The sequence below is a fragment of the Apteryx mantelli genome, chromosome 1 (assembly GCF_036417845.1).
Source record: "Apteryx mantelli isolate bAptMan1 chromosome 1, bAptMan1.hap1, whole genome shotgun sequence".
Taxonomy (NCBI): Eukaryota; Metazoa; Chordata; class Aves; order Apterygiformes; family Apterygidae; genus Apteryx; species Apteryx mantelli.
The window spans coordinates 211655784-211674772 of NC_089978.1; the positions used below are offsets into that span (position 1 = coordinate 211655784).

The window sequence follows — 18989 nt, forward strand, 5'->3', positions numbered from 1 at the left end:
AAGAACCATCAACCACGGATAGCTTTACAGTACATCTTCTGTTTTCCATCCCAGCCATGAGGAGAATGAATCTTCCAGTGAAAATTAAGTTTATCGGAAAGATCTGTGTGCAAACTAATTTGAACAGGCATTTTCTAAAAAGTAGGCCAGAATAGAAGAAAGATTACTTCTGGCAAAAATGGAACAAATTAAATTATAAGAAGCTTAATACATTTATTCAAAATGTAATTGCATAACCTAATGTCAAGGTTATTACATGCTGCATAGTGTTCTCATCCAAATTCAAAATAGTAAAGCACAAGCTTGGTTTGCAGTTACTTTATTATAAATCTAACTGCACAGTTTTTTCATTCTAACCACAGTCATTGCCTGAGCCACACACATTAATATAAAATCACATTTCAAAATTACTTTGAGATCTCTCCTTGGCAATGAATACCGATGAGACCAGAAGTTTCTCTGGTCTGAGTGATTTCTGCTGGAGGTGAAGGGCAAAAAGAAAAGCAAAAAGTTGGAACAGTGTTGTTTATGTGATGCCAGTCTACAGTAACAGAAAGCAAATCATTAGAAAGAGCATCTGATAATATTCATGATGTTCTGCCCAGAGTCCATCAAAACTGCATTTTTTTTTTTCTAGTAGAAAAGGTTGCTGCAGCATTCTTATTACTGCATCCCTATGGAACAGGCATTCTGTGTTTTATCACATATTAGAAGCTGTGCCTGTGCATAGAAGACACTTAAAAACCATGCTGGCTGTGCCCAGACCTTCTCTGCACTCCTAGAAACCAGCCACTTTTATCTGAATTTGGCATCACCTTAGGAGTGTTTTTGCAGATCTCCATGTTAAAGTGTCTGAGAAACACGGGATCGGAAGGGACATCTCAAAAAAAGCATTGTGTATTTAATTGTGTGCCTGTATTACTCAGTATATGTGCAGGAAGAGTCTAGGTTTGTAGCAGCAACACATAAAAGTACCATCTGCTTTTATTTCTGAAAGAACAGGTAATGAAGGCATAATAAATGACTTCGACACTTAGCAGGGAACTGTAGCCTAAAATTAACAGGCTTATAGTCATGCAGCACAGTATTAATTTGACTTGAACAATATAGAAGAATTAATGTTGTACATTCTGCAATAATCTCACTTGTCTTTCAATAAGGTCTGAAATGACTGAAGAGCATGGCTCGGCATTTGGCCAGGTTAAGATCTCTTCTAGTAGTGCTAGAATATTGCAGAGAAGAGCTGCAGTTACTAAAGTATTAAAAGAGAATTTTTAAAAAAAGTTTATGGCTTTTACTACATACCATCATGTAGATGTACAAAAAATCTCCTGTATTATGTTTTTTTCTGATTTGTCCCCACCATGTAAACAAAAACAACTTGTTAAAAATCAATTCTCTGATTCTGTGTTCCAGCACTTGGAGGAGCACACATATTTTATGGATAGTAGCTATCACTCAGATGTCTTCTCTGCAGTTATTCCTTACATCTCAAAACAAACAGATGTCTTGGGTGCCCCTCAGAGCTATATCACTGAGCCTGTGAAGCTCTCTAGGAGCTTAGGAAGGGCAAAACCCACTTTATTCACTGGAGACCCAGACTGAAGCTCTGTTTACTCAGTAAAATAAAACACACGTGCACAGGCAATGATTCCTTTTGTGATGGATTTATAACCAGCATATTTTTAAGAATACAGTTACCATTTCAAAGAGGAAAATTCTGAGAAGGTGAAAGGAGAAAAGGTGAAACTTACCCCAAACTCATCCCTCCACTGATGTGATGCTTGATATTTCTCTGCTTCTTTAGCGAGGCGCTGAAGACCAAAAAAGAGAAGGATATAAGTTGTAGTTTCCTTAATATATGGCTTAAAAAGGCACATGCAAAAAATAGAGAATAAAATGGACTTTCTTCTGATTCTTAGACTGGTAACTGCTGCATGTGATACTGTTAATATCAGATGGAGAAGGCACAGCCATTATACGGACCCTAACGCAGAATGCTTCCACTGCTTATCTGTTTTTCTCTCCTCAGTCTTTGTAAGACACTAAACTTTTTAAGAGATCACTGAGAAGGCTTTTAAAGACACCTATGTGCAATCTGGAAAGCACCTAATACATTAAAGTCACTGTTTTTAATAATAAAGTTCAGCACATTTAGAAGTCCAAGTAAGCAAACTTTATGTATTCTGATTACTAATGCAAACTACAGTAGGCAATCAGTTCATTCTGTTTTGCCTGAAGAATGAATGAATTTTGACTTACACATTTTACATGTGTAAATTCCTTCCTTTTTTATACACACAAACAAGTTGTTTATTGTCATCTTTTCACTGTGGTATATTTCTGTAAAATGATTGTATAATAAATGAATTAAATATACACAGTAGCACAAACATATAAATACATGTATATAATTTTTAATTAAGTATTATCTACTAATAAGGATTTTAGGGAAAGAGAATGTCCAGTTAGCAGTCATCTTGGTATTCACTATTTTTATTTAATCCTGCTGATTCGTCACATAGTAAAGTATTTCTTTTTTTAATTTCTCCATATATATGTTTTATCAGTATAATTTTCTATATATCATCTATGTTCTTTCGCAGTTACTTTGAATTAACACATATTTGAGTAAAGATGCACCATACATTCTCAAAAAGGGATTTTTTATATTATTTTATTTGCTTACGTAAGCACAGCAATCATGCATTACACAAAGCTTAAACCTAAAACTAATTTCACTTAAGGAGTTCTAGGTAAGTTCAAAATCAATCAATACCCTTCTGAAAATACTTTCTCCTAACATGCATAACACCTTCAGTATGTATATTAATTTAATTTACCATCCAACCCACCAGTATTTATTAGAATCTTAAAACACTGTATTACGGATATTTATTTTCCCATTACATTATTTAGCTTCAATTACAGGCTGTACTGACAGCCCCTGTGATTACTAACGACCCATAAAAACTCATTAATTTGGACTAGCTGTAGTCTGGTCCCACAGACTGAATGCACATTAGCCACTGGAGAACATCAAGTACGTTCCTAGAGGGCATTTTTCCAGTTTAATTTAATTTGAAAGAATCTACTCCGAGACTGCTCCACAGCAAGAAAAGCAAGTGAACAGGGAGATCAGATGATTCTCCTTCAAAGCCCTCTCCTAAGAGAGACACAACTGTGGTGTTGGTGACATGTCTTTCCCCATAAAAAAATTTAAACCTTTGAAAAATAACTATTTGTACATGCTCATGAGTAGTTTGTTAAAATTTTGCAAATAAAACCTGCCCTGTTTCCAAACATAATGCTTGTTCTCCTGAGCTGGAGAACAAGCTCTCCAGGGCATCCCCATCACCACAGCCCTGGAGACAGGCACCTGTCCTCGAAGCCGGAAAGCTCGCTCTCCCAAAAGGCAGCTACCTGATCTGAACACAGTTCATGTCCTAATTTTCAAGCAACTTGCTTTGAAAACCAAACTATTTTACAGCCTACAAAAAAATTAGCAACAGTTTCTGGGGAACCATGGTCCCTTTTTAATAGAAATAGCCTCTCTGTGTCCACCAGATAACTAGGGAACAAAATGCTTTACTATGTAATGACATATATTCACTGTGGGCCTCATGCTCCTTTTAGTATTCAGACCAATGCCTACACAAAAAGAACTGGTGGTCTAAGTCACATTTTCAGTTGAGTGAACTGTCATTCTCCCAAACAACCAAAATGAGGATGACCAGAAAGTTCACGTAAGCTGAAATCGCAGAGCTGATGCTGTCAGCATCTCATCTCAGTCCCAGCACAGGGTACCAGCTGTGACGGCGTCTGGTCCCATGACGGCGGTCCGTCTTCCCTCTAGCAACTTACAGGTTGATGCACTTCACAGAGCAAAACTTAGGACCTTTCTTTTCTTTTTTATTTGCAAGCATCCTATAAAAAAAATTTTATGCTCTGCTGCCAGAAGACAACTGTGTCCACTTGTTTGATTTATTGTCGGTCCAAATGATTCTGAGCTGACGGAAAATTATTAGTATCTTACAGGCATTCCCAACCACAGGTACCCTCCAAACTAGCCAGGTACCAGATCTACAAAAGAAAAACAATTCTAATATAACCTGATGGATTACACTGTGACAAAGCATAGCATAACTCTCCCTTGACCTACCGGACAAACAGATACTTACAGATACCTACAGGATTTTCAGTTCTCTATAGCATACCAGAACGATCTTGTACATCTAATTTCTTCACTCAATACAGCTAGTTCTGCATGCAATTTTGGCCTATGCACTAATGACTTACAGCTGATTAAGTCATGTTTCGCCAGATTGTAACAAAGAGAGACAGGGCATTTACTACATATGTATGTAAGCGCAGCTAACGCTGCCTTCCTTAGACTTCTCACAGTCTGCTTCATTACTGGAAGTACCCAGTGAACTGCAATTGTTTTCTACAAAAGACAGTAGGACCCAAATGTACATCCTGATAAATGGATTTTGAAGAAAAATGTATAAGGAGCATTAACATCACCAGTAATTTCACACTGAATGAAATGCAGCCAGACCTGAACTTCTTGAAAAGTTGGTATACTCCTTCTATACAGCAAAAATGCTAAAAGCAAGTAAGGACATAAATATCTCTCTTTTCTGCCTCAAAGGGAGAAAAAAGAATATTCCTCAAAGAAGAAATACTGTATTCTTATTCTTCTTAACCAATTTTTCAGTCAGTTTTAAGAGTTAGGATAGATACCGAAATAACCTGCTAAGTAACACTATGCACAATTTCTGTCCTGCTTAAAAATAGCTCCCGTAACTGGTAGTAGTCATTTTGGGTACATTTACAGAGCTCTGTTAAAGGTAGCCAAGTTCATGGATGTTACAGAGAAACGATAATGCACAATGAGAAAATTGTGTTGTTAGACCCCAAAAAGACTTTTTAATGGAACTGCATGTGGCCACACAACCAGGCCTAATTGCACAAGGCACAGTGACATAGCTATATGATGTCTTGTTCACTACCTAAAGAAAGAATCCGCATTCTGCTCTATTGCATAACATAATCAATTTAACTTTTCTGCAAGTTATTAGATCCATTTTCCAAAACTTATCCAACAGCTGAAGTCAATGAGAAGTGCAGGGACTCTAAATGTCTTTTTTAACTATGATGACTCAAACTCCTGGCCAGTTTTGAAAATGTAGGCCTAAATTATTTGCCCGGCATCCTACGTCAGAGACTAAAGCCTAGCCAGGAACAGAGAGCTTTTTCCATCAACAGTTCCCATAAATACTATAAAATTGATCAATAGCATAGTTTTCAGTCAGGACTAAGAGGAATCTGTAGCTGTAGCTGACAATGTTTACAACAATAAGTTATTTAATGTCTCTAAATGAAGATAAATATTATATTTTCACCTACATTACATATTCCGGCAACTGAACAGGCCTGTAATTCTATAGCTATGTCTGGTGTATACCCAGAAAACGCAAGGGAAAGTTTCCCAAAGATCAGTACACTACAGCACTCTGATTGCTCAGCCCATCTCCACCAGAAGATTATCAGCCTTTGTGCTCCATCAGCAGGCCATCACAAGGACACGGATTATGCAAGGATTTCATTTTCAAGAATGTATTTTAAAAGATATGGGTAAACTGATAGGAAGGTTGTGCATGCAAAAACAAATTAATTCTGCCCTGTGCAATACCTTTGATATTTTTAGGAAAGATAGTGCAAGAGTATTAAAATACATATATATATAGTTTATGAAGTTAAGATGTTCCCATGTTTCTACGCAAGGTGAAGATGTTTCTATGCAAAGAGAGAGTCACCTGTCAGAAAAGCATGCAGCCAAATGCCTGAGACGTTCACCATTCCATAGAGAGAACGCTTTGTTAAGAGCTCGAGTAAGAAGTCAGGACTCCTGGGTCAAAAATAGCTAGGCTGTGAAGCAAATTCAAGTTACCTGTGCCTTTATTGTTACATAAGGAGAGACTAAATTTTCATTTCTCCCAAAGAAGCCATGCCTGCTTCCTTTTGAGGTATGCAAATGCCAGGTCTGGCCTCCCCTGTTTCGATGGCAGACTCTCTGGAGAAAGCCAACGGAAGAGGAACACAACGGCAGGCTGACACCTGACACTTCACATTTGCACTCTCATTACAACGAAGGTTTAATAAGGTAACACCTTCCGTAACACCACGACCCACGGTTGCTCTCTATGGGTTTCTCTAGCAAATACTAAAATGCTGACCTGGATATTTTTCTGCTTAAGATGAGCAGAAAAGGTTCTACACTGACATTCAAAATAACGTTCCTGAATATTATGCTTTAATCAGGTCTCACCACCAGCCTTGGTTTAGCTCTCTGTACACCTGTTGTGAAGCTGTGAAACACTTTTAAGGCCTTTAATGCAGTATCAGTGAACATTATCTTTTTAGATAGAGAGTATGCAAATAGAGAAAATATGATCAGAAAGGGAGGGCTGCAAAAGCTAAAAAAAAAAAAAAAAAGCTTTAATGTTTATTGCTATGCTTTTGGAGGATGCCTGACAGAGATCTGTGAGATGATGTCTGTATGCAAGAGATCAAAAGGGTTGATGCCAGTGCTGTTGACACAGTACCTGACATTGAATTTAAGATACTTGAAAACACTGTGATTAAACAAGATTTTGTTTAATAAATGTTCCTAGATGAAATAGAATTATTTCTACTTTTTTTTTTTTTTTTTTTTTTAATGAATGAGAACTGCTCTCTTCCTTGATATTTTCTAAATGTTTGTGGTTCTGAGTGCATTAGCTTCAGGAACTTCCAGAACACTTTGATCACTAATAAGAGAACAATTAACCTTTGAAAGATGGCCACTGCCCAAAACTATGTGTTTTTATTACACTTGAAAGCGAGTTACCTGCCACTAGGGTTTCCTTTAATCTGTCAAGGAGATTTGTTATCTTTAAAGCAGAATAGCTATTGTGAAAAATAGAAAGATCCAAAGAGATCCAGGTCTTACTTATTCTGCTGGTCGATGAACTTTTCTTTAAGTTTTAAAGGGATTACAAAAGGTAATAAAAAAAAAACCCACCCCAGAACCCAACTGCCCAACTGTCAATCTCAAAACTGACTGTTTTAAAGGTCTCGTCCCCCGACTCCGGGTGGACGTTCCTGTCTTGGAGAGGCAGCCTTTGATGTAGCAGAGCCTGCAGGCAAGAGACCTAAGGGATCTTTATCTGACGTGTAAAGATCAGCTCCCTAGAAGGCCTATTCATCTCTCACCCTTCATTTTTTGTGTGCATATGCCGTATCTTTTTCTCCTCCCAGCCAGCACGAATCCTGTCAGTTAATGGCCCTATTACAATTATATTCAGTACAATGAAATCAATCTTTTTGTGCTTCCCACTCTCCTTAAGTATTTTATCTAGAAAATAATATTTAAAACTACCCCTTGATATATTAAACTATTATAAAATGTTTAAGCTGAGAGTTATTAGACTTCAATAGCCTCACAAAGCTTTCTAAAATACTGAATCCATGGAATTTTTAAGGTTGCTTTAAAAAACGAATTGCTAACATCAAGCTTAGCTAGAACAACAGAGATACACCATGAACTGCAAGTCCTGATTTTAAAGTATGATCTAGCTACTCAATCCTGCTCATGCAGGAACAGTATAAAAGCCATTACCAAGTGGTGTCTGTAACAGAGGTTTCATATCATGGTTTTCATATACGCGCCTGAAATACAAATACTAGTCTAGGCAATTCTGAATTGCACACCACTTACTAGAGAGAAATAATGGAAAAATGCTCCTAAGACTTGGATAAGATGTCTGACGGTCCTTGTAAAAGAGGTCCCTAATTAAACATTGAAACCGTTATTTTACTAGAGCTTTCATACAGACTGACAAAATTTAAAGAACTGCATTTTCCCTCCAGTAAGCCCTTACTTACAGTCTATAGTCAACCAAATTAGAACTATTTTCTTAGGCTTTGATTCTACTGCCTTTACTTACATGGAGTAATTGTGTTTTATTTCTGTAGTAGTCTTTCGTAATGAACTGGTGAAAAAACCACGAATCACTGTATTCAAGAATTACCCATTACCCTGCTGTATAAAGAGATCACAGACTTTGGCCCAAGGGGAGTAATTTCAACAGGAAACACATGCGGATTGGAAGACCACTAGCCCAAGAGCGAGCTTGGCCATGCTAATGGCCAGCTCGTAACCCCACAGAAATGGCATGGGGGTTTACTCTTGCCATGCTTTTTATTTCCATACACCCAGTGTGTGCGTGGGGGGGAGTTAATAGGGACAGTTTACCTATATACTTGTAACTGCTAGGAAGATACTTGCTATATGACCTCTCTTGAAAGTGGCCATTCATAATTATCATCAGCACAAAACCTGATCTAGATCTGATGGATCTGCAGCACGTAACTCTAGCTGTTCATTTTGGCAAGTTGGTCCCAACCACAGAAGGGTGTTGTAGACCTAAGCCACTAACATACACCTAATTTTGCTGGTTTAAACTGTAACCAAAGGGTTTAAGATCTGCTCTTAATTTTTTTTTTTCTTTTAAAAATATTTTGATTGCTAACACTTGAGTACATAAATTTCCAAGGTAATCCATATTTTCCTACTTCAGCAAAAAACTGTTCTCCTATGTATTGTGATATTCCATTATTTAAATACCACTTTTTTTCATAATGCTCAGTATAACCAGAATTTCAATACTTACACAGATCATTGAACCACAGATCATACCCCACACACACATTTAGGCATTTCCTTTTGGAACTGTGGAAATAAAAGCACGATTTAAAAGTAGAATTACAACAGTGTAAAAAGTCTAACAGTGCATCTTCATAGACGGTTTTGGTTTATACAGTCTTCTCCACTGAACTAACCGTTCACAGGAGAAATACCTTTTCTTAGCTTCCACAGTGTGGATTTTTGGATGTTGATAATAACAAACAGCCGACTTTGGACAGTAAAACCATTATGTCAGACAGGCACTGCTAGATCAAGTTTAGTGAGCAGAAGTTATTAGCAAGAATCAGTTACAGATCGCTGTCTGGCCCTATTTTGTTTCCGGTCTAGCTAGAAAAAATGATTCTAATACAAATGGAAAAAACTCTCTAATTTAGACCTGGAGGACCCCAGTTACAACCCTTACGCTAATATGACACAGTGGAACAGACACGGGAGTAGTGTAAAACAAGAAATATATTGTGGTCGTTTCCGGGAATTTGCAAGAAATTTCTTACTTAATGCCATATCCCCTCTCACCTGCCTGGGCACAGCCTTTTCTCTTTGCATAGTGTCCTGCGTTGTATAAATAAACCCTGGCCACCTGGTTACATTTTTATTATTTGTGATACCCCACAGTTACTGTAACAAAAACAAGAGTCACTGAATGCACTTGTATTACGCAATGCCTGATTTTTAAGTACTGTACAGGCAAATATGCCAGGCAAAATGAATAGGATGGAGGAAACTGAGCCTTTTAGCACCAGTGTATTGTACGTATAACAACTCTTGAAAGGAGATATAATTGACCTCTGCAGCAGAGAAAACTTACATGGAAGAAATCAGGGTACAGTAATGCAAATGATGGTCACTGCACCGTATGTTCTAGACTTCATTTCATTGAATGTGAGGTAAAAGTTATAAAACGCTTTGCATCTACACAGCATGTAACCAGGCACTTTAAGGCTGAAAGCTGTTATGCTAAAAAAAAAAAACAACAACAACCATTTCCTAAAGTAATCTTGCAGCAATTGTTCAAAGACTTAAAAATTAAGAGGATTCATGCTGTGCAGATATTACTAATTCTTTTTTTTTTCCATTAAATTGACAAAAGATAGAATAAGTGTATTTGGAGCATGGCCAAATTTGCCTTCTTTGCATACATGATTTTTTAAGATTTTTGTGCCGTGACTGCCAGTTGGTTGCTGCCTTGTGCTGATCAGCAGCATGGCTATATTTCATGTATTTACACTGCAGAGCCGTGGCCTCTCCCCGCTCCGGGATCTGCTGTGCCTCATGCTGACAGTCTGAGCTATGGTCTGGTAATGAGGACATCGGAAGCACATCAGGTCGCAGACAATGAGTTTGTTTATAATTGGTCTCCTATATTCACCATAGACCCTGTGTGATATATTCCCCAGCTACTGCCTGGAGTCACAGCTTCACCTCTGCCATCTGATGCAGCAGATGAGTCGTATTCATAAGAAAAAAGGGCACGGAGAGGGCTGCCGGTACAGTGAGTTTTACCAAGGCACTCGTCATGCGATTGCTGACCTAAATTTATGCAGAATCTAATACCATCAGCAATTAACCTCCCCCTCCTCCTCCAAAAAGTGGTCATACTCTTGACCAAAATTTAAAAGGATGCCTCAAATTTTGTCTTCCATTACCAAACTTAGTATTTCCTATGTCCCCATCATGACAGTTGCTGAAATTATGTTCTAATACAACTGTGGACTGAAAAATTCAGCTTTAATTAAACTATTAACAGAAAACTACTTTACACATTTTGTATATCTAATCTTGTGTATCTTATCTAATTCCAAGCCATTTCTGCTTTATTCACATAAACAGTAATTATACTTCAGACCTTCCTAATCAGTTTTTCTAACAAGATGACCTCATGTCCAACATGAGATTGTCTTATTGGCTAATAAAATACAATGGAGGAATTTGATTATCTTCCATAAATTTAGAAATATGGCTTTGAAAGAAATACAGGATATATGACTCTGAGAGATTTCTGCATAGCATCTGTTAATAAATACACTGAACAATTTCTCTTATGTTTCAAGACAATCTTTACTCATATGGTTTAATTAAATGAGCAAAAGATCAGACTGATTTTCCACAGAAAATTTTTACCCCTGTAGAGGATTTGCAACTCCAAAGCAGAAGATCTAGAATCAGTGAAGACATTGATCTAGATAAGGACAGAAATTGAATGAGAATCCAAATCTGCCTGAGAACACTTGAGATTACAATATTGCAGGTGAAGTCAATGACTTCTGACATGAATAATCATATTGATTTCAATAGGAGAAACTGAAATACCCTAATACCCTAATACCATAAATGAATGCATCGCATATCTGGCCTTTGACATCTAAACTACCATGTGCAACAATCTGTCTTCTGCAAAATTGGTAATGTAAGTCAAAATGGATAAAAACAGAGTCCATTTGGCACAGTAAATTTTTTTCCGCTACGTAAAAGTGGTCCTTCTCTAAAGCATGAAATAAAAAGAAAGAGCTGTTCTCTCCTATTTCTTCCTTTCTCTTAATAGGTGGATTTAAGAATTTTGCTGATGCTACATGCATTATTAAATAAAGTACAGCAAAAGTGACACAGTGCTAGTACTCCTTTTAAAATAGTGCTAAAGCAGTCTTTTAGATATAGTATATTACTATTTGATGCAATTCAGCACAATCAATTTTTTTTGACAGCCAATTGTCACTGCTTCACATTTGATACACATCTAGGATGAAAGGTTAGGAAATCTCCAAGTATAGACTGTGCCTTAAGTAGGAAGTACGAGTGTTCAATGTATAATAAAAAACTGTATTCATATCAAGTCTCAAGTTCTTCTCTTCAGTGACTGTAAAACAAGAAACCCGATGTAACGTGGCTTTAAAAATTTAGCTTTAAGAATGTTTTAGTACCATTTAAGGAAAAGTCTGTGGAAATCAATCCCAGAATATCAAGATAATTTCATATACACTTCAAAAAGATATAATCAGCCTATTGTTTAAACAACAAATTAGACACAGTAGCCCAAATTTAAGAGTGTATATATACATATATAGATAGATATAGATATAGATAGAATTTTTTTCAATAAGTAAAGTCAATAGAGTGTATATGCTTCTCCCCCATTTCTCTACTCCAAGCGACTCAGAATCAGAACTCTTGTCTCAGTCAAGAGCTCCGAAGACGTGCGGCAGGTTGGGGAAGGAAGGCGCCTGAGAACGAGAACACAGCCCGACGTGGGGGGACTCACAGAGTTACACTGTTGGGCCATCCGGGTCAAGCCCAACTCTAATGAAACACTCTGCTTGAAGATCTCTCCCTTCCTCTCCAACACCTTCTGTCTGAAGAACACAGACCATATGAATTAAGAAGCTACATGCATGGGCACTTCTGAAAGTCAAACAAGCTACTTAACATTTTTAGAGGCCTAAAATTCTCTAAAGGTCTGTTCTTCCCTTCCTCTTTGATACTCCGAGAACATAGCCCTGATGTCAAGCGCTATCAAGAGGTCAAGAGGTTGGCACAGGGAGCTAAAGTTTTTTCCTTTCTCTTGACCATGAAGGTGATGTGATCATTGTTGAAGTGTTAAAGAATCATATATTTGCACTGGGAGCCAGGAGCTTCTTCAGGCTGCATGGGCTTGCAGAATGATTTCTGCCATCCTGCACCAGTAAGAGAAGCTTGCATACCCCGTAGCTCCAGTCACGACAAACAGGGCATTAATCAGAAGTCAATTATTCTTACATATGCCATACTCTTAACATAGTGCTATTGATTTAGATGTCCCTGCACATCTTCCTTTTTACTAAAAACAAAGAAACATCATTTTTTTCAAAAAAATAGAAAAAAATAAAAAAAAAATCAAATCTTTCTAAGACAATAGGGAATATCTGTTTCCGGGAGGGAAAAAGTGTTTAAAGATACAGTATTTCTTGTATTTCACTTGTCTCATGTTGCTCTCACTTACAAGATGTCATTTGGGCAGTAGTATTTTCACTATCAACTCCCTTGTTCAGATTTTAAATATGTTTCAGGTCTGTTTAACTCAAATGTCAAACTGAAATGTCAAATTTTAGGAGTTGAAAGAATTCTAGAGAGATGCAGCTATTATAAAATTATAGATTATCTGCACAGATAGCAGGCTGGATTACGTAGTCTGAGTTAATATTCTGACATAACCTTTTGCACTGTATCATCTTAATTCTTCTTCTGTAGTATTGTTATGCTTTGCATTGTTTAGGGAAAACTGTAAGCAAAAAAAAAAAATCTATATGCCTTGATTTGGTCCATTGTCATATCAGAATTAATTCATGAGAATTAAGTTGAACCTCTTCCGAGGTGGGGAAAAAAAAAATACCTCTAATAAGCGTTTTTTCTTAAGTCCCTTTTCAAAATGGTAATCTCAAGTATTTAAACAGGCCAGCAGTCTCACAATAAGGAAAATCTTGAGAACATCACAGAAAAAAAAACCATAAAATGAGAATGCAAAGTGCAATTAAAATGAGTTTCCTTCTTAATGATGCTGTTTCATGTATATACATGATACATATATATACATAGACTTTGCATAGACTTTGTATATGGATGTTCACTGAAAAGTATGCCATGGCAGTAGGGTACGACTTCATTGCTTTCATCTGAATTTTCAGGAAAGGAAAGGGCTTTTCACTTGGACTTCAGAATTACCTACAGAGGAATATGGGATATGAACAATGTATAAGCAAAAAGTAGGAAATTTGAATTTAGAAACTTTCAAGTAGTCAAACGTACACTTAAGATTATAAGCATACATTAAGAATATATCAACAATGATGGACAGAAGACCCACAACACTGTCTTCCATGACTGGGGCACATGGGTTGTCCAACCCTTGAAGAAGTATTAACACAATTTTAATATGCTGCAAAGTGAGTCTACAAAATATTACTTTTTGGCTATTACTTAGCAGCAACAGAGAACTTAGGAAACTCATATTGGAGGGTAGAGGTTTTTTTTTTTTTTTAATTCTACACTTTACACATCTATGGGGAGAGAGAGGGAGGAAGGCGGTTCAGTTTGCAAGTCTGAATATATTTGTAGGATGTGTGGAATCAGGAGATTTGAAAAACTGCAATATTATGACAGCTTGATACTGCCAAAAACGTTTCAGTAGACAAGAAGGTAAGATAGAAAGAACTGTAGATAAAATCATGAGGAAAAATGAGCAGAAAAGAGGAATAAGAAATAGTCTGTCAAATCCATCTTGACATCTAGCAGTGAAATTTTTCCTAGAATGGTTTATACAATCAGTAAAAGACCATTTCTTTTAACATATAATTTATCCTTCTCATTTGCAGAGGTTTCAAACCCTTACAGTTTCTTATTACATTTGCACTCTCATAATTCATACACCTTAAACACAAGCCACATTAGTGTTAGATTTTTAAACAAGCTCAAAGTGAAGGACAAATGCTGAAACCATTAGACTGAATTTGTCAGCTGCTCTGACAAATCACAAATTGCATAACACCACCAGCTGCAGTTCCCTGCCTGCCTTAGGAAACCCTTTTAAGCTTTACAACTGAGCTTCTAACTTCACAGCCACGATTAGAAGATGACACATATATTGAGTAGGCATGCCTTGTCACCTTGCTTTTTCAACTATAGTATATGTGTAGTACTTAACAACCTGGGGAATAGAAATCATGACTACAAATATATCCTTTGGAAACAGTAAAATTACTCTCATCCCAAACAAGTTTTTCTAAAGTTTCAACACTCTAACTTTCTGCTAACCTAAAAAAAAATTGACATGGCTGCAGTTCAGCCTGCTTCACTGTATTATCTGCTGATTCAGGTTCCAGTAAAAAATACAATACAATACAATACAATAAAATACTTAAATGCTTAAAATTTATACATGTTAGTAGTTACATTGCAATCAACAAACCGGATGAGAGCCCACACCAGAACAGACAGAACTGAAATACACACACCTCTGCTTAATTTCAATGCTTTAACAAAGAGAAATAACGTATCGGAGAAAAAAGATCAACCCAGATAAAAGCATCCTTATTAAGGACCAGGAGAAGAATATAGCCTGTAATCTTATTTATACAAGAAAAACACTAAAGAAGGCAGTTATATTTAAATAAACAGAGGATGCAACAGTAGTTCAAATACAACACCAACATCTTCTAATCAAACTGAAAAACAGATTTAAACAGAATACTATAGTTTTATACAAGCTCAGGAATGATATATCAAGACTTCATTCAAATTACTAGTTGCCTATTTCTTGGTTAAGAGTTACGGTATACTACTAGTTAATGCAGTTCATGGAAGCGGAGTATAACCAGGTAGGAACCACTGCGTTCTGGATTTACTTCTACACTGTGTGCTACAAAGCACAGTTGGATATAATATTGTTGCAATTCTAAAAGAATTTCAGCAGAAAGTTGGTAATTTAGAAGCTCTGCTGAAGAACACACAGATTAGTCACCTGTCTCTTTTGGCCACATCATCAGAAACAGCTTTAAGCTCCATTAGAATCACATAGGTATTTACATGAAAAAGGAACAAAATCCACAAGTTCAACAAATAACAAGAATGAATGGGACTCATCACCACCCTTTCATTTGTAGGAGGTGAGTAAAACATTTTATTTAATTAGGACACATTCATAATCTAAGAAAACATGGCAAAGTCCAAAGTAGTTAATGATTTTTAATAAAACTGAGATAACACTGAAGTCTGCACTAGCATTTTCAGAAATGGGTCTACATAATATACAACCTTATTCATAATAAAATCTAGAACTTGAATGGTGGAACGGTAATATGAACCTGAAAAAATCTGTATCTTCTCCCATACTCTCAGATGTTATAAACTAGCATCAGTCTGCATTTGACTGATTAAAGCCTGTTTAAAAATGAATCCACTTCGCAAAATATATATATATTTTTAAACACAGCTGAATAACAAATGTGGCCTTAACAAGGCAGACAGCATATTAACAGCTTTGCATGTCAAGGAAAAAAATGGAGCAGGTGGTAGGCTATAGCTGCTGAATAATCAAATTGATCTCATCAACAGTCAGTGGGTAAGAGCCAAGGAAACATGTTACTGTTGGCAACAGCAGAAACAAATTGTATATTAAAACTGCCTACTATTTTCAGGCAATATTTCTCTGATGGCAATAATTTAGTCAAAAGAAATAAAGAGTTGTTTAACTAAGGGCCCTATAGAATATTGAGTGGAAAGGAAAATGCCCTTCTCCTGGCAGACAGTAAAAAAAAACCTTTTTTTTCTTTTCTTCTCAGAAAAATGCTATTATGCTATTAAGATGACCATACTGAAAACAGACCAAAATTTCATCTCTGTTGACACCTGTGCTGGCTTTCCCCTGGGGAAACATCATGGGAATAGAAACTGGATATTCCAAAGCTTATTTCACTGATGTAAATGAAAATAATCTGGAACTGTAAGGGACTGTAAGAAAATAATCTGGGACTATAAAATCTATTAATTGCAGAACTCCAGTGTAGTCAGGGTTTCTCTAAACAACTTTCTGTCTCCAAAGGAACTTGCAAGCACCCAAGCTTGACCCCAAATTAAAAAATGAGACAGAGAGGGAGAGCTGCTGATAGCAATAGCTTGAAACATTTGCTTCGTGTTTTTTGCTTTAGGTTTTTTTTTGTTTGTTTGTTTGTTTTAGTTTAGCAAAACCTCTTTCCTAAATCGTGGCTATATGTCATTAACAGTCAAACTGACATCATTACTTTTCTAAAATAATCCATTTCAAATGAACCATATTTGCCATGCCCCGTCTTCCTCATTCCCTCTTTTTAAAAGCATACATTAAGTCAGCAGTTTTCCAAGATGCTAGAAGGAACTGCAGAAAAAAATAATATTTGCAGATAAAAGCTTTTCAAGATTTTGCTATCATAGATGTGCAGACGACTCCACTGTGAACTACACTGATTAGCTATAGGATGTCAGACAAACTTTCACTGTATCAGCAACTTGACTTTCTCTGCTCTAAAGTGTCGCAGTTTAAGGACCTGTCCCTATTAAATATTAATAGGCTTGTCCACCTGTCTTAGGTGGCCTGCCTATTTAACACACACATCTACTTAGAAGATGTTTTCTCTCCATTTATTTCTGTCAGTCATTTTTTCCACCAATTATCACATATTCTTATGAAAGCGTTTCTCCTTTTCTCTCTTTTTGTTTTTGGGAAACTCCCAGTTCAAAGAATTTTATCTGAGGCTTAAAAAGACCTAAGTGGGTACAAGTTAGAGCAACACTCAAGTTTTAGGTTCCTGGATCCTATACTTGAAATCAAAGTCAAGCACCTAAACTGTCTCTGTAGTGCATGAGGATAATTGTACACCTTAGAAAAGCAATCTGAAAGATCTTCACACTAAGTAGGGAAGCATTATAGATAGCTTTAGATTATAGATGGATTATAGATATAGATAGGACATGAAAAACACAAAAGTGTCTAAAATCCCACCCTCTTTCGAACTTCAACTGTTAGGGCAGATGCCCTCCATTTAGCTCTGTAAGGAAGCTCTGAACAGATCATACACTTTGGGTTTAAAATTATGGTAGTAATATTTCCTCTTTTTTAGATTTTAGTCTACAACTGAAGCATGCTTCCAGGACTAGGATTTCAGTTCCCTCCTCAGGCTCATTCTCCTACTAGCGCCCCAACCACTATATGAGATAACCCAGGGCTGGACTATCTTGCTCTGCCTCCATTTGCTGGCACCACTATGCAACACAGCATTTAAATTCACAGGCTCAGAGAGAGAGTAAGCCTTGGCCAGCACGGTTCTGAATACTACAAAACTCAGATGGAAAGATTAATTCAGATTTCAGCTTCTAGGACCATTTATGTGCTCACTTTTAAACAATCACAGTTAAAAATACGTGTAACCCTGGGACTAACAATGAAAACTTAGAATTCCCACTTTTGTTTCTGTTCTCTGAACCCAGCTACGATCATTAGCAAGTACAAGCATATTAGCCGTAGCTGAAGTTATTCTGCATTATGGTTACACATAAAATTGCTAGGGATGCTGAACTAATTACAGAAACACTGGTCAAAAGTACCATGGGCAGTATTTGAATAGAGAGGAGGTAAGCAAGTTCACTCTTCAAATCCTACTTCATTTCCTAGTGTTTCCTAGAACAATACCTTATGATTCGTCACCGAAAAAAGGTTTCAATGCTATCTCACCATAAAAATACAAGATCAGTTTACCAATTAGTTTTCTCTGAATGAGGGCCAATATTTAATTTCACAAAATATGAATAAATTGTTTCAGCACAAAAGAGCTGGTCTGTGGCACAAAGGAGATTAATTACTAAAAGACAATAGTAACACTTGGCTATCAATCACATATGTAGAAAAGTTAGGCATTCTAATGGGGATTAAACTTCATCAACTTTCCCCAAATCCCTTTTAAAATATTGTATAAAATATTAGCGTGCAGTTTTAAAACTCATTATCCCAAAGGCAAATTCAATAAAACCGTAATACATTTAGGACATCACTAAGATTCCTCAGTCCTTCTTTTCCAAGTCCATACAATGCTTTATCTGTCCCTGGTAGGCATAGTCAGGAATAAGCTATGAGGACTTAGAGGAAATATCTGAGAATGGGCTTTTTTCCATGAGAAGTCTCCAATATGAATTTAATTCCACACAGAGGCTGATATTCGCTGACTCTCAGATTCCATTATAAACCACCAGCTTTTATTATAAATATAGGCTGAAGGATGTGGAATAGTAAAAAATGGATAGTTAACACTGTCTGCTGAGAAAATCTTATTCTATCTCCTTGTATATGTACAGTTTGTTGCCTATTTCTGGAATTTTTGTTGTCTTGTATGTTCAGGTATCCATTAAAAAGTGCATAGACCATAATGACTACTCATTTTAAAGAGCTCTACATAAATCAATCCCTCACAGTGTTAAATTAGCACAGGATTTATTAAAAAGCCCAGCTTCTACTTAACCTGAAGCCAGACTAATGGGAACTGCAGGCAAATTGGCTTTTTCTTTCCTGCTGTCCCTTTCAGTTTTTTGGTTTGCAGAGCCCGTCATCTGCCCCTGTTGAACCTCTTTTGCTACCCTTCTTCTCACTCTTCCCTGCAACCAAAATTCTTGCCAATTTTTTCACTTCAGTGATTATTTCACTTCTTGTTAAAAAAAAGACAAATCTCAACACCCTTCTCTT

At 36.7% G+C, this 18989-nt stretch overlaps 1 protein-coding gene across 2 annotated transcripts in view; it reads right to left on the minus strand.

Moving 5' to 3' along the window:
* CACNA2D1 (calcium voltage-gated channel auxiliary subunit alpha2delta 1) overlaps positions 1-18989 on the minus strand; it is a 421781-nt gene that overhangs the window by 225392 nt on the left and 177400 nt on the right. The window contains exons 2-3 of one of the 2 annotated variants that reach the window (XM_067316841.1): positions 8721-8779; positions 1755-1814 (exon numbers count right to left, since the gene is read on the minus strand). In XM_067316841.1, coding sequence (XP_067172942.1) covers positions 1755-1814; positions 8721-8759 — 99 coding nt within the window. In that variant the 5' untranslated portion in view covers positions 8760-8779. The remainder of the gene's footprint in view (positions 1-1754; positions 1815-8720; positions 8780-18989) is intronic. The other variant, XM_013944009.2, reaches the window with a different exon arrangement.